The sequence below is a fragment of the Hydra viridissima genome, unplaced genomic scaffold (assembly GCF_058129835.1).
Source record: "Hydra viridissima isolate aposymbiotic clone 2 unplaced genomic scaffold, HvirCarnegie_v1 scaffold_21, whole genome shotgun sequence".
NCBI classification, from domain to species: domain Eukaryota; kingdom Metazoa; phylum Cnidaria; class Hydrozoa; order Anthoathecata; family Hydridae; genus Hydra; species Hydra viridissima.
This window is the reverse complement of record NW_028324320.1, coordinates 508,838-534,415: the sequence shown is the minus strand read 5'-3', so window position 1 is coordinate 534,415 and position 25,578 is coordinate 508,838. Positions and strand designations below refer to the sequence as shown.

The 25,578-nt window shown below is 21.7% G+C and overlaps 1 protein-coding gene across 6 annotated transcripts in view; it reads left to right on the top strand.

Annotated features, from left to right (window-relative positions):
• LOC149876386 (uncharacterized) overlaps positions 1–25,578 on the top strand; it is a 195,896-nt gene that overhangs the window by 44,267 nt on the left and 126,051 nt on the right. For 3 of the 6 annotated variants that reach the window (XM_090075423.1, XM_090075421.1, XM_090075424.1), the window contains one exon: positions 24,919–24,984. The exons of 1 other annotated variant lie outside the window; for it this stretch is intronic. In XM_090075423.1, coding sequence (XP_089931549.1) covers positions 24,919–24,984 — 66 coding nt within the window. Of the gene's footprint in view, positions 1–12,583; positions 12,859–24,524; positions 24,985–25,578 lie in introns of those variants that run through there. 2 more of the 6 variants (XM_090075428.1, XM_090075425.1) reach the window with 2 other exon arrangements.

The following is a 25,578-nucleotide window of genomic DNA, read 5'->3' as shown; positions in this document are numbered from 1 at the left end:
AATCAAGAAAATATTTAAATATATAAATAATTATTTGTTAGTTATTTATAATAATAATTTAAAATCTTTATTGCGAAAAAAATATATATATTTTTTATTATTGCAGTTATAGTTAAAATATAATATATTATAACAATAGTATTTTTTACTTAATTTTGTATAAAATATATATTAGAGAAAAATTAATTTTATAATTAATGTTTGGATGATTTAGTATTTTATATATTATATTTTATTTTATCTATTTACCGATTTGAATTAAATACTTATTAAATTAATAAATTAAAAATGAATTGCTATTTAAATTTTAAAGTTAATAAGATTTTAAATTCCCATTTAAATTGACATTAAAAAAAAATATAATAACTGAAAAAGAATATGATAATAATATAGATTTAGCTTATATTGAATTAATATCTTGTATAAAAACAGAATTAAAAAATATTATAAAAGAAAATAAGTTTTTCAATAGTATTAGTATTAATATTGCGCTAAAATATCTCCATCCAAATTATTTAAATTTTGATGTAAAAAAAATAAAAGTAGAAATAACTGCAATAATAAATAATAATAAAAATGTTACATCTCTAATAGAATTTGAATTACTCAATAAAAATGATCAAAATTTAATTAATAATATATTAACTCGATTTAAAGCATGGATAATTGATGAAAAATTTAAAGTTAATAAAGAAATAAAACAATTTTTAAGAAAATTACTTAGAATTAATAAAATAATTCATTTATATAAATCAACTACTCAAACAAATAAAGATTTATTAATAACTTATTCTTATCACCTTTAAAAAAAAATATTTTAAAACAAAATAAATAAACTTATATTTATTTTTTTGTATTATTTAGCGGCTAAAAAGTAAGTATTTATTCTGCTATCTTATATAATAATATTTGTTTAGCGGTGAGTAAATATTAATGAATTTTATCTTATTTATGTTTTCAAATTTTACTTTATATTATTTAATAATAATTTTTAGTTAATTTTATTATATTAATATTGATATATTAATATTAATTAATGAAATTAAAAAAAAAATGGAAGATTCAGATTTACGTAATGCAATTTATCGCCATGTTACAACATTTAATCTCAATAATGATATTCATGAATTTCATAATATATTTGGTAAACTCTTTCCTTATAATAAAGATCTTCTTGAAGTATTAATAACAAAGCATAAAAATAATTCTAATTATTTCATGAAACAAGATAATAATGAAATTTTTGAATTCAGCAATATATTTAGCAATTTCTTTCCAGGTTCTGATGAATCTATTAAGTTTATATTAAAATTTTTCTTTGATAATTATAGTAAATATCTTATAATAATAAAAAATTCTAATTCTTCTGATGAAATTCGCGCTGAAATAATTAATTATAATAGTAATTTTTTAAAATATCTTATCAATGAATACTATATTTGTACTAAACATTATATAAAATTAAATATTTTATATACTAACGGATTTTATGATATATTTAATAAATATTTTGCTAACAATGATGATATTATTAATAAATTAATAAAAAATTTATTTGATAACTGTCAAGCAATTATTAAAAAAAATAAAAATATTGATAAAATCATTGACACACTCTACGCATTAACAATTACTGATATTAGTTTACATATTAATAAATTTTAATAAAACTCTATGTATTAATGTAAATATATATATATAAATAGTTATTTTGTTTGTTTTAAAGTATTCGTAAAAAAACATAATATTTGATTTTAAGTTATGTTTTATGATATACAGTAATAATTTTAAATTACATTTTATGATTTGTTAGTATTTATACTAATAATGATTGCTCTTTTAATGTAATATATTATTACTGTATATCTTTTTTTATATCACCTTAAATAACAATTAATAAAAAGTCTTTTAATAGTTTTATTCTTACAAAATTATTAATTATTTATTTTTTTATTAAAGAAATGCATTATATATTAGACAAACATGATATTATATCTAATAAAATAATTAAAAGATATATATTAGTCGATGACGATAATACATTTAATACAATTAATGATTTAATTAAAAATAATAAAATAAAAGAATTAAAAAAAATAATTCCTGATTTTCAGCCGCTGAATGTAATAGAAGTACATAAAATTATTATGCGTGATAATTCTAATATTTTAGAATTACAAGGTCAAATACAAATTAAATTAGGTATATTAATACCATTTCAACATCTATATTGGTTTGATTCAACAGGTGTTTATAAAACAACTTATAATTTAAACAAAAGAAAAAGCACTTTATCTGCTTTTTATCCGCATATAGTAGATGTTAGAAACTCAATATCAATATCTCAAATCGGCGGAGCAAATTTTAATATAAGTAATCTTAATGATAATGATGAAAACGAAGATAATATATTTGATAATGATTTAGAATTTGATATAACAGAAGATGAAAAAATCAACGAAGATGAAAAAAAAGCAGAAATAAAACGTATGATTGAATTAGAAAAAACTGAGATGGAGTTAGGTAATAAAAATATTTATGTTAAAATAGATAAAACTCTTATTAGTAATGACTTCAGAATAATACCTACATCTGTAAGCTTACCAGCGGCAGATATAGATCATTATTATATAGTAGATATAAATGATATAAAATCTATATTACTAAAAATGAATATAGACGCTGAAACTATATATGATGCATATATAATCAAATACTGGCCTTTTATGAGTAAAGAATTATATATAAATTGGAGCAAAAATTTCAATATAAAAAATTTCAATATAGAAAATATAATGTATATAACTTCATCTAAAGACGCTATTTATAGCGACTATATAGATTATAACAAAAATAATAAAAACTACGATAAAGATATAAGTGTAATTAATATAAAAAATATAAATACTGAAGTTAAAATGCTTTCTGGTGTTATTTACGACTCAATAGATTTAGATTTGCTATGTAAAAATCTAAATATAGATATTAATAATAATAGCAAAAATTCATATATATTAGCATTTTATTGTTTAATGATGTTAAGTAATAATAATACAATATTAGAAATAAGAAATAATAATATAGCATTACTTAACAATCTTATATATATGTTTAGCGATGCTGACTATTCAACTTTAGGAATATCAATATTTATACTTATTGATAATTGTTATATTCTGCTAAAAATTGACCATGGAGAAAAAATAACTTTTACATTTCGCTATCAAGAAAATAAAAATATACCATCTATTGAAGATTTTAAAAAAAATTTAATTAAAATTATAAATACTTTTTTTAGCGGACTAAATAAAGAAATAAAAGATATATTATACCCTATTATACATGCATGGGATAATAAATTATATAATTTATATATAAAAAAAATTAGTTTAAAATATATAATAAACAAAGAAGAAATATCACGGTATGATTTCTCTGATTTTAATAATTATTTAAATAATGTTATATCAAAATCAGATATAGTTAATATAGATAATAATAATTATTCACACTCTAATACGTTAAATACTCTTAAAAATATACTTATTATGAGTATTAAAACGGGTAATATAGATAATAATATATTAGAAAATTATATAAATAAAAACGAATTAAAAAATGGTTTTATTCTATTTATCAATTCTTCTTATAAATCTTTTATAGAGCAACTACAAATAACATATTGTAAAATAATAACAAAAGGATTAGAAGCAGTAATAGATATTAATAATATTAGTTATGACAATTATAATAACATTATATTATTCATAAAATATATTAAAAATTCTTTTTTAAAATCGCCGTATAAAAGCAAAGTAAAAAATACTATTAATACTACTAATAAACTTTCAATACTAAAATACACTGATCCGGTTTTATATTCATATAATAGCAAAAATAATAAAAATATTGTGCCGTATTCAAAGAGATGTCAACAAGCTCATCAACCTGAAATTTTAACTGAATTAGAATTTAATGAACTAAAGAAAACCGGCGCCAAAGATTTAAAAAATGCTCAAAAATATTTCAACCATACAACTGGTGAAATACTTTATTATTTATGCCCTAAGAAATATCCTTATTTTCTGCCTATAATTGGCAAGCATCCTGAAAACAGATGTCAAGGCTGCTGCCAAAAAACTCCATCAGACACAGGAGCAAAAAAAATGATATTAGATAAATGCTTAGAAACAGGATTTATGTCACTTGCCGAGGCTAAACAAATAAAAAATCTATTTAAGGCGCCAAATGTAAAACATATAATAAATTATAATAAAATCTTCGAAACTGGACGAATATATAAATTACCAGAGACAATAGCTACAAAGTTAAATAAATTTGCATATCCTAATGTTTTCAGAGTTCTTGCTGTAGAAACATTATTACATGGTTTAGATGTTAAAGAATATTACTGTATAGCAACAGCGCTTGGTATAATAAACCACAGAGAATATTTCGAAGAAGCAAAAGAAAAAATAAGAAAAATTCCTGATATAAGTATAAATATTATGTTTGCTGAAACTTTGTCAAATACAAAAAATGAAAAAAATATATATAATATATTAGATAATTTAGCTGATCTTATAATAGACAACAATAAAGAAGCATCTATGTATTTAATAAAAAATGGTATATTACCTAAACAAATAATATTAAAAATATTTAGAATAACACATAACATTAATGTAATATATATAATACCACCAGATGTAACATTTCATGATATTGAATCTTATGTTAATTTAATGAATAATAGTTTAAATAATAAATATGTTATAATATTAATTAAAAAGCAAAACGAGTTAAATGAGAAAAAACAAGCAGGCTTAGTATTTTACTCAGGAAAAGATGTTAGAAAAGGTTCTATATTTCTGCAAAAAGTATTTAACGCTGATGATAAAATAATAACACATTTTAATAAAATAATGAATGAACCAGATGTAAATGCATCAATACAAAGCAATTATATAACTGCTTTAATGCTACACAATATGGGTTATATTATTAAAAATATATATGTTGATAGTAACTGTTTTTGCTTTGGTGTAAATATCGGATTTTATTTTCCTGTTGTGTTGTATAAATTCGAGCCAATGTTTAATAAGATTTATGCTATTCCAACTGAAAATGAGTTACCTACTATAAATACTATGATAAAATTTATAGAGGAGTTTAATAAAAAACAGAAAAATGATAAATTTAAAATAATACCAACTAATTGGGTGTCATCATCTGCTAATAAAAAAGATAGATTTGGACTATATTTATCTACTAATTTAATTTGGTTTTTTAAAGGCACCTATAATAGCGACAATATATATGATTCGTTAGAGCAAAAAATAAATTATAAAACATTAGATAACATAAAAAAAATTCTAACATATGATATTAAAACAAAGAACGAAAATGTAGATAGTTTATCTAATATATTATTTTTAGAAGATAAATTTGAGTATATTGTATCAAAAAACATAAAAAATAAATATAGAGATAATAAAATAAGATCAAATATAGATAAAATTATAAATGAAAAAGATAAAAATAATATACTGCAGAAAATAATATTAATATGTGATAATCAAGAAGATACAGCTATTATAATTGAACTAGAAAAGATAAAAAAATTAAATAGCGCTGCGTTAGAAAATATTGTATTTAATTTTGATATGAAATATGCTTTTTCTTTGTTTGAATCAATGACTTTATCTGAAAGAAAAGCAGAAATAAAAAAGATAATAAAAGATGATATTGTAGTATTAAATGATTTAAATGATAAAAATACCGCTAAAAACAAAAATATAACAAAAAAACTATATATAAATAATAAAGAATATGAATATTTGCTAGATAAAACAGCGTTGAATATTATTAAATATCATTACAATAAAAAATATTTCGCTAGATATATATCAAAAAATTCGCTAGAAAAAATGATAGTAACACATATTTTAAATTATGAGAATAAAGTGCATATTTCGCTAACAAACTTTGAAGCTTATCAACATCAGCCGCCAAAATAAATATAATCTATCACAATAGTAGATAAAACACTTTCTACTATAGCAGATATATAGTCATTTTCAAGATATATATAATTTTTATTTATAAAATGTATAAAAACAATTACTACAATAAACATAAATGTTTTTATTAACCACCACCTAATATCCATTTATTCTTTAATATATAGTTAAAAATCTAAAAATCATTTTTACCATATTCTTTATACTGCTTAAAATGATCTATCTGCAGTTTATTATTGGAAGTGTCAAATAAATTTTCTTTAAAATAAGTTAATTTATTATTTATTTCTTTTTCTAGCGGCAAAATAAGATTATTAAGTATAATATTTTTTAAAATATCTGCATTAATTTTTTCTACATTAACATCTGCGCAAATTTTAAACTCATTAGGATTTTCTTTACTAAATAACACTAATGTATTATAGTTATCACGCATAAAAGTTACAAACATATTCTTTACAAAATCTTCTATCACATTACATTGTATTAAATCATATTTACTATAATTATAATTTATTTTTTCTTCTTGACAGGAAATTTCCATAGAGTTTATATAATCTTTAAAATATTTAATACTTTCTATTAATATTTGTTTAGGCTGATATGGACCAAATGTAGTTAATGTGACTATATGATCAAAATGTTCTTTATCATTTATTTGGTTTATTTCGCTAAATTTTTTTGTTTTATTAAATAAACATGTATATGAATTACCATATATTGCTTTATTAAAACAAGAGGTATAATAATATATTGTATTATCAGAATTAATTAAAGTTTTATTTATTTTATTAGTATCACCCATTCTTATAGTATGTATTTTAATTTCATTTATTACAATAGCAGTATTATGAAGCATTCTATGTAATACAATTCCTTTAGGTATTATATCTTTATACCGCTCATATTTTTTTTCTTTGTTTTTTAATATTATATCATCGCTCATAAGTAATATTGTTTCTGTGTTAGATTTATTATAAACATTAATATAAAAATTTAGTTCGCTGAGATCTATATCTAAATTATCAGGAATACATAAAGGTATATTAGATACTTGAATACAAAGTTCTATATAATTTAAATTATTATCACGAACTTTAGGTGGTGTAGATAATAATACTAAAGAAGGATCAAAAATTAAACATGATTTATATATAAACTGATGAATAATATCTTTTAAAATAGCATGTATGTAATGAGTGCAGTCTTTTAATCTAAAAAGTAAAATATTATTTTTCATAGGATTTATATTCTGCTCAGGAAATGATTTTTTTTTTATTTCTGTTATTTCTATTTTTGATGCAAGATTTTTTACAGAATCAAGACTAAGTACAGAATAAGTATTATCGTTATTATTTTTTTTCTCCATTTGTTTAAATTACATTTATAAATATAATAAATCATCAAATTTATTTAAATATATTTATATATATATTTGCATATTTGATTATTTAATTATTTATATAAAAAAAAATGTCTCTTATTAGTTTTGAAAAAAAAAATATATATTGTCTAAATTTAAATAAAGAAGGATTATTTTGCTTTCAAACAGAAAATAATAAACTATGTACTAATTGTAGTAATATATTAAAACTTATAGAAAATGATGATAATATAAAAAATTTGCATAATAGCGATTATAAAAATTATAAATTAGAAAAAAAAATAATATTAAATATTGATACTCGAAAAATAATCGATAATAGCAATAATAAAAACGATAATAAAGAATTGGATACTCAAAAAATAATTGATAATAACGATAATAAAACCGATAATAAAGAATTGGATACTCAGAAAATAATCGATAATAGCGATAATAAAAATAATAATAAAGAATTGGAATTAAAACAAAGAATAGATAAATATTATAATTCTAATTATGGTAAAAATAGTATAATAACTTATCTTTTGGCATCAAGTGGATTTTTAATTAAAAGTAATAAATATGATGATAATTATAAACATTCATCAGAAAAATCACAAATATCATTTAGCTTACCTTCAGAAGAAGAAAGTAAATTTTTCGAAAAATGTGTATTAGATAGTAAAAATTTCTCTAATAAAATAAATAGTATAAAATAAAAATTGTATATATTTATTTATATATATTATTTATTATTATACGAAGGATTAATAAATTCGCAGATTATATATTTATCATCATTTATATAAATACAACCAACATATCTAACTACAGTAAAATTTGTTAGTTTACCTAAAATATATGCTTGTTTAGCGATTTTAAGTGAATTCGTTGAACCGTAATTTTTTATTTGGCTGCTATCTATAGGTATATAACCACTAGTTTCTATTAAATTTGCTTCATCGTTTATCAATCTTGTTTTTTCGTAGCTGTTTAAAAAAGGTAATGTTCTTTTTTCTTTTCTTATTAATATGCCTTTAATATTACCGATACTTTTATTTATCTGAATATAATTATCATCTTCTATTATATCATCTGTATCTAATTCTTCTTCGCTAATATTTTCGTCTGCTAAATCGTCCATTTCTTTTAATATATATTTAAAATAATCAATATTATTATTTAAATATATTATTTAAACAATATTATTTTTTTCTACTAAATATATATTTTTATTTTTTTTCCGCTAGAATTATTTATATTTGAAGCCGCTGTATTATTATTTTCCCCTCCAGCAAAAAAGCTATTATTTGTAAATTTTAATTTCAATTTATCTTTTTTGCATTTTTCTATAATATAAAAATCTTCATCGCTTTTTTTATCCATTTATCAAAAAAATTTATAATATTAATTTCTTTTAAATTAATTAAAAAAAGATATTATTATAATAACAAAGAATATTATTACTAGTAATATAAATAAAATCTTAATAATAGTAAAAATATAATCAGTTGCAGAAGGAAATATTGTAAGAGCTATTGTTTTAATTGTTGAATTATGTAATATAGCCGCCTTTGAAAAAGATTTAGTTAACATATCAATTAAAATGTATTTATTATTTAATTGATTTTTATCTTGTATAGATGTTATATCTTCTTTAAAATTATTATATGATTTAGCAGATATAATATTACTATCAGAGTTTAAAAGCCCGCAATAGTATTCTATTTTTGGCTGTTTAAATATATATTGCACCATAATGCCAGGATATTCATTTAATTTCTGCTTAAAGAGCTGAATTAAAAGATTTTTATTATCTAGCAAATATTCTATTCTTGTTTTATATTCTTTTTCTATGTTTTGCGGGAATGTAGAACTAGAAGCTATATTATCAGTGTATATATGTTCTATTGTACTGCGGAGATAATCTTCGCTAAGAAACCTACAATAATCTTCTATAAAGTCTAAAGCAGTATATTCTGTTGGATTATCATAATCATAATTCTGTCTCTCAGCTAAATTACGCGGCAGTATAAAAGATGTTAATTTAATAAAAAGACTACGAAGAATATTATTATGTTTTATTATATCTACTAAAGAAACTTCTTCGCTCATTTTGTATATATGCTATTATTTCGAGCTTGGTTTTAAGATGTTTAAAATAAAATCTTTAGCTAGTATTACGGCGTTTTTAGCTTCAGGTGATATTATTATAACAATAAGTATAGCAAAAATAAATATCATTATCGTAAATAGCCAACTAGGCGCTAAATAAAATGAGCTTTCTTTAGCGGCATATATAAAAGCTTCAGGCGATATATTAGAATTTGTAAAATTGCAAGCAATCATATTATTTCCACTTTCAATAACATTATCTGAATTCTGTACATTGTTATTCGAGTTACATATTACAAGATTATTAGCATGCATATTTTGCGGCTTTAAACCTCTATTTCTACATTCTTTATTTAAGAACTGCGGCAATATATTATCGCTATGAATACAGCTACAAGCATTAGTTAAAAATTTTTTTTCATCTTCGAATACTCGCCTATATATACCGCTATATTTCCATGACTCATTAAATTTCTCACAAACGTCTAATAATTTTTCTTCATCTTCTTTATTTAACTGCTCAGAAGGAGAAAAATTCTTTAAATCATTTATTTTTTTCTGTATTAATATTGATTCATCCATAATAATAATTTTATTATTTTGTAATAAAAAAAATACAAATATTAAAAATAAATAAATTATATTTCACTATGACAGAAATATGGCAAGAAAAAGAACAATTATGCCTACAATAAAAACAATTACTACATTTTGAATTGAAGTCGCGAAAGTATCAAGAAAAGATAAAGCGCCTTTATTTTCCATAGAGTTAGTTATATCTAAGCTGCTTATTACTTTTTGCCCTACGTTTGCTCCATCTAAATCACTAATAATAGAATTTTTAAGACTTTTTAATCTAGCAGTTAAATTAATATTTTTTAATATAATATTCTGAGTATCAATAAGATTTATAATATTTGTAATATCTTGACTCTCTAGAAATTTTTGAGTATTTCTATATATTTGTTTGTTACTTATTTCATTTTTTACTAAATTTTTTACAGAGTTAAAACTTATATTAGCGCCTATTCCTCCTAATTTATCTGTTATTTTAGAGGCCGCCGCAGAACTAACATCATTAAAAAATGTTTCACTATAATTAAGTTTATGTAAATTTTTAAATATCATTTCTGCTTTCGCCTCCATATTTACATTTTCTATAATAGCATTTTTTACATTTTTAATATTTAACTCTTGATCTATACGTTGTGTGTTAGTATCTTGATTTAAAACTTCTTGTATAGAATCTGCTATATCTGTTGTTATACCTTGTGAATCAACACTTGATGATGAAGCTGAGCCCATTAATATATATAAGAGACAATGTATATATACAACTATAGTCTTTAATATTAATAAAAAAAAAATAACGTATTAATATTTATATTTATATTTATCTCAACAACATAGGCATTATTATTTGTCTTTTTGCTGTTATATTGTTACCAGTATCTTTTATTGTTTCTTTGTAGTCTAGCTGCATTTTATAATAAACTATAGTATCAGTATTTTTCGGAAAAACACCATAAAACTCTAAATCTCTATTTTTCATTAAATTTCCGCCTTTTATTACACTTTTAAAATTTTGCGCAAATTTACCAAGATTTGTATCAAAAGTAATAACATTATTAGGCATTAAATTATATATTAATTTAGCAACAATATTACCATATTCAACGCAATTTAGCGGTGTTAATTCTGTTTTTTTAGAATCATCTACTAAAGCATTATTATATATTATAGACATTTTAGTCATATGAGAACTCATAAGTAAATCAATAAGTTTCTCAGTACTTGCTTTAATAACAACGTTTTCATCATCAAAAATAAGTTTTTCTAAATAGCGCCTAATTAAGCAAAAATCTATAAATGAGTTAGATATATTATATCTTTTAATTCCAGGTAGAAAAATATTATAAAGTTTATCCCAATCAATTCCATCATTGCCTTTAGTATATAATTTTTGCAAAATTACAGCGTTATTAGCTAAACATAAAGCAAATATAATATCTATAGAATCTATAGTAGGTGATATTTGCTGCGACATAAACAGTATAACAAATGCTTCAATGTCTATATTGTATATTTCTTTCTTTGCCATTTTTATATATCGCCCAAAATTAGTAACTTCTAATTTGTTATTTATTAAACCTAATGATAGTAATCTATATATACCATTATTTATCATATTTCGCGGCCAAGCAGAATATAAATCTATATAGTTTGTATTCATTTTTTTATTGTTTAAATATATAATCCAATCTAATATCATTGATAAATCATTAGTGAATGTTAAAGCAGGTGGGTATATATCAGTATTATCATCTGTAGGCAAGTTTAGCATACTTACATACTGACCGTTTTTTGTGCGACCAACGCGACCTTTTCGTTGCTGATCAGTATCAGTTGTTGTTATAATTTCTGTAGAAATATTAATATTAAAAACTGGTAAATATATAGATTGTTTTATAGTATTATCATTTATAACAATATCTAAATCAGGTATTGTTATACCTGTTTGCGCTATTGATGTAGTAAATATTAAATAAGGCTTATTTCCCATGTTTATTCTGCTAATTAAATCTGGATTTTTATCAAGTTCTACTTTACTTAATGAATAGCATGAATAATTCTGTTTGCTTGTTAAAACATATTGCTTTATAGTATTAATTATATTCTGATCTGTTACAAACGCTAAACAGTTTAAATTAGCAGGAAATACATGTTTATTAAGAATATCTACCATGCTTTTTAAACCATTGCTAATATTGCCGGCTAATTTAATAGAGTCTACTATAAGATTTTTTCCTTTGACTTCTATAATATGATTATTAAAATTATATTTAGGATTTAATTCTATAATATCGCTACATAGCCAACGGCAAAAATTAATTTCATCTATAGTGGCAGTTTGAAATATTACCAAGCATTTAGCAGAAATATTATTATTAAGAATATGATTATCATAAATAAAATCTTTTATCATTTTTAGCAGCAGCATTATTTGTGTTTGGTCCATTTCATGAACTTCATCTATTATTATTATATCATATGGTAAAGCTGTATCAATATTATCAGAAAGAAACATTTGATATAATGTTGTATGCGTCATATATAATAAATTACTATTAGCATCTCTTGGTTGTACTTTTGATATACCTGTACTATATCCTACTGTATTGCCGACATTTTCTTCATTGAATAAAACTTTAGATACATATTTAGCGGAACCTTCAACTGTAACAATTCTAGGTTCTGTTACAACTATTCTTATATTACCGAAATGTTTTTTTAAATAAGCAGGAAAATCAGTAGTTTTACCTGTTCCTGTAGAAGCTTTTAAAAACATAAAAGGTAAATATCTATCTATAGAATTATCTAAAAATATATTTTTAATAAAGTCTATTATATAGTTAATAGGTATTAATTTTTTTTGTTTAGTCAAATCTACTTCACCATGCCGTATTAGTTTACCGGCTTCTAATAATGTACAATTAGACATATTTGTTTACTATAAAAAAATCAATTTATTTATGTTGTATATATAAGCGAATTATTATAAGCTATTCTGTCTACTATATGATTAAATAAAATTCGGTTATTATAATAAGCTGTAAAATATAATATTTCTCTAGAACTTTTGTCATTACAAGCAGAGTAAAAATTAGCTAATAATAATTCAGCGTTATTTTTAAATAAAATATTATTATAATATAAGTTTATATTTCTCCTAAGTTCATTTAATTTATCTTTAATTAAGCTATTTTTGCTATAATGTATTTTTATATTAGATAATAATAAAGTAGACGAAACAGAGTGAGCTTTAGAGTGTTTTAAAATTATTTTTATATTTTTCGCTGATAAATTATTTAATAATTGAGTTATAGTTTGATTTTCGGCACTATATTTATTTTTCTGCCTATAATTAATTTGAGCTTTTTTTTCATTGTCGCTAGAATTTAAAGTATTTAATATTATTAAGCAAGCTGAATTATCTAAATATAAAACTAATATATCATTATTATAATTTTGCTCATTAATATAATGTAAAACATTAATAGCGCCTATTAATTCGGCGTGAAATGAATTAAAACTACTAAATTCGAATGTTATTATTTTCACTAAATCATTTTCAGTATTAGCTGTTATATTATGTATATACATACATGAAGTAGATTTTAAACGTAAACTATAATAGCTTGAATCAGTAAAAATAACAATCATTGTTTTTATTATTATAATTTGAATTAAATTTTATTAATTAAAATTTAATAATGGAATTTAAAAAAATTATGTTTGATTTATTTCATGAAAATAATTATTATTTAGCAGATATAAAAAATAAATTTGTAGATCAAAAACCTACAGCAGCTATTAATAATATAATTGATAATCTTTATAATAATATTTCTAATAAATATCCAGATAAAAATAAACAAAATAAAATGTTAGTTAATGTTTGGAGCGCTTATAATATAGATTTTTTAAAAAAAAAATATGATATTTCTAAATTAAAATATTCTCCAGATGAATGGCGGCAAATGGATATATTATTAAATCCAATTAAATTAGAGGAAAAAATTGTTAATACTGCAACTGAAAGTAAATGTCCTAATTGCGGTGGAAAGCAAACAATAGAAGAAAAAATGCTAAGACGAGTTGATGAACCTTTTTTTACTGTATATACTTGTATAGATTGTCATAAGCAAATTATGACTTAATATAAATAAAATTTTATAGTAAGTTATAATTTAAATTTGATTTTTTTTATTAAAATGAAAATATATTTTTAATAAAAAATACAGTTTGAAATATGAATAGATATAGTATAAACAGCGAAATTTATTCATCATCACAACAACAAGATCATTGTTTTAATAATGTAGTTAATGATACTAATTATAATTATTATGGTTTTTTGTATAAAAAAGATACACTTAAATTAAGTTCAAACAGAGAAGTATATAATTATACAACATTAATATCATTAAATTCTTTAATTCATTTAAATATTAATGATAAATGCATTCCATTAGCTATTGGTATTAAAACTATAGATAATAATTATATAATTAATAATAATAATAATATGCAAACAATACCATTTTCAATTGGTGTTAGTATTGCAGGTGGAATTCAAATAGATTTTATTTTTAAAGGTATTATATTCGACGTAGATACTAAACTACCTACTATTATTTTAGAAGTATCAGAAAGTGATAAATATTTTTTAACTGAAAGAAAATTAACATACAGTTTAGGTTATGTTAATGATTTATATGTTTTACTTATAAATAAACATTCAGATGAAAAAATGGAATTAATAGAAAAAACAATAACAATTCCATTATTTAAAATTTTAAATGAAACTACTATGTTAATTACAGGTATATTTGAAATTAGCAAATTTTTCATGGAAAAATATAAAAACGTTAGAAATCCTTTATTTTATGTAGCTGATATTAACATTGATAGTGAAGAATTAATTATAAACAGTATTAGAAAATTATGTAAAAATGGCTATTCTTATAACTGCTGCGTAATTCATACATCCAGTGATATTAATGGTGATTCGGGTGTTTTAGATCATATGAATATGGAGGAGAAAAAAAATGAATTAATTAGTAATATTACTATAGAAAACGAAATATATAATAATTCTATAAAAAATACAGATTTATTTATAGAATATATTATTATATGGTATTACAAATTATATCATTATATTAATACTCATGTTCCTATTATGCTATATAGCGACAGTATTATTGATTATATTGATCTTGATGTTAATAATAATGATGATTTCTTATTATATAAAGCAATGCATGAAGTAAAACACGCTAAATTAAATGAAATACGAAATCATATACCTTTTATAGATAGAATATTTCCTAATCATTTTTACCCATCTAATTTAAAAAATTCTCTTACTAGAAATTCATATATTATTTCTATACCTGCTAATAATAATTTAAATCAAGCAGTTAAACCTTTATTGTTAATGTCTAATACTCAACTTGTATCGGATTTTTCAAACAGTAAAATATTTACTCCTGTTTTTATTAAAAATTCCGCTAGTAAGAAAAATAATGCGTTTAAAAAATTCGCTATTAGTAGTAATGTTTTTTATGAATGTTGTGAAAAATCTATAAGAAATGAATGTTTAATAATACAAGCTCGAAATTCCCCAACAAAAACAACTTCAGCGTTTAACGTTAGAAGCAATGCTGAAAGTGATAGAAGGCATTATTTCTTTATACCAATAGAAAAAGATAATTCATTAGATAAAAAATTAAAAAATGATTATATGAATTTTTCGTTTTCATTTAATATAAATAGATTGTTTACTTATTCTAAATTAGAAGAAACTATGTTTTTACTGCGAGGCTTTAATAGTACTAATCAAACAGGTTGTTATGGTGTTAATTCTAAATTAATCGACTATAATATATGTACTATAGCTGTTTCATTTAATCCTATATTATCTGTTAATTTAATTTATCCTAGCAAATTTACTAATAAAATGCCATATGCTACTAATATTAACAAAGGTCCATATACATCACAGCAAATATATCCAATAATCGACGAAACAGGTTTAATAGATTATAATAATGTATTTAAAATAGATTTAAAAGCAGGACATAATAATGTATATGTCTGCTTAATCGATAATTTACTTGTTGTTAATGTGTCTAAATTAAATGAAGATAAAACTCATGAAAATATTTCTTGTATACACATTCCTATTAATTATTATAATGATATAGTTGAAACTTTAGTAACAGATATTAACGTACAAAAAATATATAATGAAATTAATGATATTTCTACAACGCAAGTTTATTCTGATTGTAATAAAGTTCCATTAGCAGTGTATACAACTGATATTAATTTTAATATATTAACATCAGTATCTATTTTAACTAGTTTATCAGACGGTAGTTATGATTTAACTCCATCAACAGAAATTTTATACACTAAAGATTATTCTAAAAATAGAAATAGAGGAGGCATGCCTATACTTAATTCATCGCAAAATAGATTTGATTTAATGTCATCTAAACATTCCTTTAAATGGAATACAGAAACAAGACAAAATCATCCTGTCTTATATGTGAATTGTAGTAGTTTATATAATAAAAATACTCTTAGAGCTTATAACAATAAAAATAATTTTACATCTCTTTTATGTAATGTATTATATGATGATACTGGTAAAGTTAAGAATGATTCTAGCGGATTGAAAACTACTAATATGTATAATAATAAAACATCAAGTACAGCATCAGAATTTAGAAATAATTATTTAGATTGTGATATTATTAAAACTATATCTGCTAGAAACACTGCAATATTTCATGATCCTGATAACTCATTAAATGTCGGCTATCCAAGTGTTGATAGTTATGGTAATATTATACCACCAATTGCAGCCGCTAATAATTTTAATCAGAATATTCAATTTAATAATATGTATGGAGGCGACTTTAATAATAATATTATAAATCAAGATGTTATTTATCAAGAAGACAATTGCATGTTTATGAGCGATATTATGATGGATGATAATATAATAAAAATTATAGATATTAATAATTCAAATAGATATAATGATTTTAACTCTGAAGTATTAAAAGAATGTTTAAATACTGTTCATGCTAATACACCAAGAATTATAGGTAGAATGAATTTAAGATACAAAAGAATATTAAAAATAAATAAAAATAATAATGATTGGTCTATTTCTGTAGAAGGTGTTAATGGAGCAGGATTTGGTATATGTATCGGTAAATTAACAGAACATGTTAATACTCATATTGATATAAAAAATGAAATATATTTTGATAAAAATCAGAAAGAAATTAGTGTAGCGGGCTTAAATATTGAAATGTCAGATAGATTAAGTACATTACGCAATAGATGTTATGATGATATGTTAATAGATGAAAACATCGCTCTAAGTGAGGATATCTATAGAATTATATCATGTAGATTATTATCTACAAAAACTGGAGGTGTCATTTATACTAGTATACCATTTTGCGTTAGAAAAGCTGGAAATAATAGTGAATTTAATAATATTGACTCTAATATAATGTTCTATGATTTATATCAATCTAAATTCACTATACAACGATCAAATGATAATTTAATAATATCTATATTCTTATGCAAAAACAATAGCGAAATATTAAACTATCAAAGTGATAATATTCTGCTAAAAACATTATGTTTAAATAATATATTTAATAGAGATAATGTTGGTGAAATTGCTGATTATCTGCAAGAACTTTATTTATCATTAACTCCAATCGAAGAAAAAGATGCAATTAATAATATATATAATAATAATAACAGTCAATTTGTTGGAGTGAATGATATTATTAATGATAGTAATAACGTGCAATATTCTACTATTAATGTTAATAGTATTATTTTACGTTTCAACTCGTTAGAAGCTGGTCGTTATATAAATATAAAACTTGAATATGATAATGCAAATGCATATCTTCTGCCTATCACACCTGATAAATCAAATATTGAAATAGAAGAAATAAATAACAATGCAGATGAATTTGATGGATGCTCTAAATTAAACTGCGTTATAGATTCATCATATGATCCAAAAATATCATACTATTCAGTGCATATATAAAATAAAATAATATTATAATATAAAAATATATAACATATTCTTTTTTTTGATATTTATATTTTTAATTAATAATGATTACAAATTAATCGTATTTTTTGTTAAAAATGAACAAAAATAATTCTTGTTTAATAAAAAAATTTTATAATTCTTTTGGTATAATTGCTGTAGATAGTGATGATTACAGTGAATTTCTTAAAGGAAATAAACACAGTGATGATATACATTTAATATATATAGAGGAAAAAACATCATATAATTTTAAAAAATTTCTTAATGATAAAGCTTTATACAAAAATCCTAAAGATGTTTATGTTTATATAAGCAGAACACTAGGAAAAGTTATTAGCAATTTAGAAAAAAAATTACTAAATATATTCTTTAATTTTGACAATTTAAAAGATTGGAGTAATTACTGTTTAAATTTAACTAAAATAATTTGGGGTGTTAATGTTAATGTAAATAAGTATATAACTAATACATCTTTTAAAACAAATATAGAAAAAAATTTTGTAGATTTGTATGAAGCTATTTTAAATAATAAAATCAATAGATATACAATTCTTGATATTATAAATAATAAACGTATTTGTAAATCTTATCTGTCTTTTCCTAAAGGCAGAATAAATAAAGAAGAAAGTTTAGAAAAATACGGCTATATTAAAACTGCTTTGCGTGAATTTGAAGAAGAAACGCAATTATCATGTAGTATATTAGAAAAAAAAATACTAAATAAAATAACAATTAAAAGAGAATTAAAGAATAACGTCTATATAATAACATTATTTGTTACTTGTTTTGATAGAAAAAAAATAAATAATAACACAACAATATTTTCGCATTTTAGTTCTTATTGTATAGATAAATCATCAGATATTGATATCACTTCTACAATAAATGCAAATGAATCAACAGAAATAACTTCTTGTTGTATAAGAACATTAAATAATATGAAAGAAAATAATGAGTTTTTTATTTTTAATAGAGAAGATCCAAGAATTATATTACAAGTTCTTAAAAAAATAACTGATATATCTATAAATAAATCTAATTTCGACGGCGATTAATATTATTAAAAAGCTCTATATCTGGCTTTATTATATTGTAATAAGGTTTTCTGTTGCGCAAAGTATTATAAGAATTATCATCATCGTTTAAATTTAACATATCTTGTTCGTACATCGCTGATGTGCTAATATTATTTTTTGCCTCCATTATTTTCATTAAATCATTTAAAGCATTTACATTATTTGCTCCTATTGAGTAAGGAACTTTAAACTGCGCTATTTCACCCAGCGATGAAAAAGGACTGCTATCTTCCCATAAATTACTTTCATCATTACTAAAACTATTATCACCCTCAGTTACTTGTCTTTTTATTTTTGACTTATGATAAGAATGAATTTTATTATGATCAGATGTTATTTCACTGCCACCAGCGTGTTGAATATGAGTTCTTAAATCATAATGAGCATCAGGTAATCTATGCGCAAAATCACTAATACCTCCTACGTTACCAGTTATAGGATTAGCATCATAATGAATTTTTTCTTCTTCATGATGAAGATTATGTTTATGTTTTGAATTATAATTTATTTCTCTGCTTATTAGCACGAAATGATAAATTATTACTATTATTATTATTAATACTGCTAAAGCTATTATAATTTTAAATATATTATCATACAAAAAATTCAGCGATTTAAACATTTATTGTATAGACTTTAGATATCGTAAAAAAATCTATTAAATTTAATTTTATTCATAACCTCTAATTATACCACTATTAAGCAGCTTAGTATCCGAAGTATGTTCAGAAGGAATATTAGTCACAACAAAATCTTCAGGTGAAATCATCTTTTTTCTATTTCTGTTTTTCACGCCGCGGTTTTTTTTTGTTATTAAATCATTATCGTTAGCAGAATTACTTAAATCTTTGCTAACATCATAAAATTGAGACATATCATCCTGAATATTATTGCTATTTGAAGACGTAGCTGCAGTATTAAACAAAATATTATTATAAGAAGGATTAGATAAATTTCTATTATCTGCTGCTCTGTTAAAAGCGCTGTTAATATCTAGCGCTTGATGATTGCTTATTATTTCTGCTAATAATTTATTATTACGCTCAGAATTATCATAATCTTTAATTTTTGCCTTAAGAGCTCTATTGCGGCGTAACATTATTAGTATAATTATAATAAAAACTAGTATAAGAAGTAAAATTATAATATATACTATATTTATATAGGCGCTAATATTATTAAAAAAATCAATCATTATAAGCTTAACTTAAAAGTATTATAGCTTGTTTATATTAATATAAAAAAATATTTATGATTCTTAAATTTTAATTGTTATTAAGTTTAAATAATTGTACATTTGTTTGTTCGGAGATTTGATTATGTATACCAGCTACAGTGCCGTAATTATCAGTAGAAGCGCCTAAATAATTACCATTATTTAGCCCGCCAGAGTATGTTGAATGTTGCTCTGATAAAGGCAACATTATATCATATTTCTTATTTAAATTAGAAGTAATACCATTCTTTATATAAATATCATTTTTTTCATCTCTAGTAGTATTTAATATATTATTATCTGTTCCTCGATCATTATTATTAAAAGTCGCACCGTGAGAAAATTTTCTTGCTGCTTCTGCGGTATTTCGATGATATTTATGTTCATTACCATAACCAAATATACTTTTTTCTACATCTCCTGCTTTATGTAATAAAGCAGCGCCTTCGCGCACTATACTGCGTTCTATATTCATTATATCATTTCGCATGTTAAATATATTAAAAATAATAATTATTATAAATATAATAGATACTAATATTATTAAATAATTTGTTCTATTAGAAAATTGTGGAAATAACATTGAAAATTTATCAATACTATAATTATAGTTTATTAAAGAAAAAAAAATAAGCAAATTTTTTTATCTGTTTGAATTTTTTTTAAATATTTTAAATAAAATAAAATGAGTGAAAAAATACTTATAAGTATTACCAAAATAAGTGAAAATATAATTAAAATGATAAAAGAAGAAAAAGCATGGAAATCTTATACATTGCTAAACACAAATCAAGAATTAAATGATAATCTAGATACTTATTTAATACTTGCTAATGGTAAACATAGTATTAGAGGTGATGAAAATATAGCTTTTTTTATTATAAATGATTCTATTAAAAATGAAAAAACAAGAAAAGAAAAACTAGTTAAATTTAAAAATAATTGCGCTAAATATAAATTAGATATTATATATCTTGTAACAGACGTTATACGTTCTAACGGAAAAATATTAGGTAATTCTATGAATAAAAAAATACAAGAAATGAATAAACAAGAAAATTCTAAGCCAAAAATATATCCATTATGTTATATGTATTTTTTTGGATTTAGTGGAGTTAATATGTATACTAATGATTCTACGTATGAATATATTATTAATAAAGATGTAGACACAATTTTAGATATTTATCCTAAGAATGATGAATGTAGAAAAAATATAATATCTATACCTACATGTTATACAAATATAGGCAGAGAAATGATATATTTAAATTTAATTTGTGAAAATGTATATATAAAAAGAACATCAAAAGCATCTGGTAATGGTAACAATTCTTCAATACTTAGCGCGGAAATAAATTATAATTTATATAATTCTTCATCTAATGATAGTAATGGTATTTTATAAATAATTATAACATTTTTTACCTGTCAAAAATTTTTTACTATAAATAGTTATAATATTTTTTTTCTTATATATTATACTTGCGCTACTAAGCGAGGAAATTTTTGTATTATTATAGCGCCAGTATTTATAAATCATTATAATATTTTTTTTTTCTTTCTTCTATATCTAATTTTCTATATTCTATTGCTTCTAAGCAGAAATTCTTAGCATCATCTAAATAACTAATAACTGATTCATTGTTTCCTTCTAATGTATCGTCTATAAATACGCTATATAATAAAACACATAATCGTAAATTGTTTTTATTTAATTCATGCCAGTTATTATACATATTAATAGCGTATTCTATATTAGTATCGTAATTATTTTTCGAAAAAACATATATATCATGTTTTAAATTTATATTATTTAAATTTTCGCAGATTATTATATTCATTTCACCTAAAGCATTTTTCTGCAAACAACTCATATCTAACATATTAGTGTTTGTTTTTTCAGCCATATCATTTATTAATTTTATATACAAATCATCTGTTTTAGTTGTTATAGTTAAAAATCCTATAGCTAATGGGTTATTTATATTTTTATATTTTTTAATACAAGGTAGTGAATTGTAATTTAGTATAAACTTATTATTATATACGGCTAAACATGGCGCGTAAAAAGCCTCTAAATATATTGCTTTTTTAACTATATTTTGCATCATATATAAACCTTGATTTATTTGCATAAGATATCCTTTAGGAATATATTTTTTATTTTTTGTTATTCGCCTATAATAAGGTGTTTTAACTTCAATTAAATAATTTTCTTGATTAGAGGCGCCGCTATTAACAAACATTATTCCATCAGCGCTATATGTTAGCGGAAAAGAAAATAATGTGCCAGGGATAAATACTTCTCTGCCATATATTATTTGTAAATAATTTTGCGAGAATTTTTCCATTAATATTCCCCACGCGCAAGCTTCATTTTGTTTTCTTACTATTAAGCCTATTTTTTCTAAAAATAATTCTTCTTTTGTTTTGTACTTTGATTTATTTAAAAAAGCATCCACATGACTGCCACCTATAGTAATCAAATGCATATCAAACCATAATTTACTTCCATGTATAGGCCAAAAATAAATATTATCTATAGATTTACAGCTATTATATACAGTTAAATTATTACTCATTACTATTTTACTATACAAAGTAAAAATCAATATTATTTATATTTTTTTTTTGAAATATATATTAGTTGAAAAAAATCAAATATATATTATATATATGACTTTTGGAGGCAATAGCAAAATAATAACAAATATAAATTGTAATTACGAAGATGAGCATGGATACGAGCATAAAAATATGGCTAAACATATTAAAGATAGTATTATGAGAACAGAAGAAATATTAAAAGACTTACAAGTAACAGATTTAACTTTTTCTAATGAATATGATTTCTGCAATAAATATTTTACTTCTGTTTGTCCTTTGCTATTATTCAAAAAAACAATACTTTATTATTATAATATAGAATATGATATGAAAACTAAATTCGAAATAAGGTCTTTAGAATATGATTTAATATCTTTTATGTATTATAGTTTCAAAAGCATTATTACTTTTGAAAATAGCGATTTTAATGATTTAGATAATAGTAAATGCGACTATATAATAGAATGTTTAAAATATAATATTTTAAAAAAGTTTACTTATGATATATCAGTACCGCAACCTACAGAATTTATTCCTAAATTGACAAATTTCGTAGAATCTATTCAAATTAGCATGTATAGATGTAAAACATTACCGAAATTTTATTTATTATATAATGATAACAACAATAATAGATTATTAGACACTAACCCAAATAATAAAAATAATCACAGAAATATAATATGGATATATTTCTATAAAATAATAAGTTTATTAATAATTGTAAAAATAAACAGGCAAGCTAAAAGTGGTTCAATTGATGATTTTAATAAAATGAAAACAGCTATAGATAAGTTATTAACTATTAGAGGTGAAAGAGTTGGAAATTTATTTAATCCAATTTCTATTATAAATAATATTAAAAGTAAATCTAAATTAAAAAATCAGATAAAAGAATTAAATAAAAAATTAATATTAATTTCAGCGTGGGATTTAAATAATTCATTAGATATTACTAATGAAATGTTTTATATAAAAAATATTAATTTAAAGCAAATAAAAATAGAAATAGAAAAAAATAGACAGTCTTATAAAGATGTAGATACTTTAGCCTTATACGCATATCATTTAAACGAAAACTAATTATTATTTTAATCTGCTATTTATTATTTCTTTTAATATATATATTTTTTTTAGTCCTTCAATTACATCAAGCTTATTTAATTCTACTTGTATTTTGTTTTTTAGTTTAATAAATTTTTTATCATCGGAAATGAAATTTATATAATTTATTGTTTTTACAACATTCCAATTATTTATATGCAGTGAATGATTTAACATATATTCCATAGTATAATGCAATTGAGCTAACAAATTTACAAATTCTTTATATATAGCACGCGCTGATGTCGCAGTGCAGCCATCTAGCAATTCTTGTAATTCATCCGTTGTTTTACTTTTTAAATCTATATATAAATCTGATTTATAAAAGAAATTTGGCGCAAAATTTAAATCATATATGCTATGTAATACTAATATATCTTGTTTAATTGGGAATTCTTTTCTAAGCAGAATAACTTTTAAATCTATAAAATCTTCATTATGTATTTTATCTATTATTTCAGTTGTTAACGCGCTTAATAGCATTTTTTTTTCTTGGCTACTTAATTTAGGCGTTTCAAGATTTATATTTAATTCAGATGTTATATCTTTACTAATACTACGTATTATAACTGATCTATCTACTATATTATTATCAGTATAATAATGCATATATTTTAGAAATTGCGCGGCAGCTTTACAGATAACATCTAATATATAATGATTTTTATCTATAGCTAAATTAAAATGCTTAATAACATGTATATATTCTATTTTATCGCCTTTTTGTATTTGTTTAGAGTTCATATTAAGAGTTATTTTTCTGCTCCCTTGTTCAGTTGCTGCTACTTCGAACCTTTCATTAGGTATAGGTATAATATATATATTATTTTCTATATCTGAATCATGCATCATTTTCATTCTATTAACAAAAGAAATAACCATTTTATTATCTTTATTTGGACGGTAAGATACACTTTGTTTAACATGCGAAATATCAATATCCATATTATAAATTTCTTTTATCAAATCATATATAACTTTTCTAACATCAATGCTAATATTAAACACCATTAAATTTTCTACTGCTTTATTTATAAAAAGTTTCTCTATATATGTTTTACCTTTTCTCCTAGTAGCAATACCTCTTATTTTACGTTCATATGTTTCAATAACTTTTACTTCACCAGTGTTAATATCTTCTATATGTTTTTTTATTTTTTTTCTGCCTTGTAATACATACATTTTTTTTTCAAACACTAACATAGGCATTCCGGCTGGAATTTCATCTATTTCCATTTCTATACTGCCGCCATTTAGCAGATTAAATAAAAAAGTATTTATTTCTTAAATATATAATTAATTATATATTTAGTATGGTATTTATATTTTTTTTGTTTGTATGTAAATTTTTTTAACATTTATGTAAATTAAATTACATTTTTGTATTTTTCTGCACA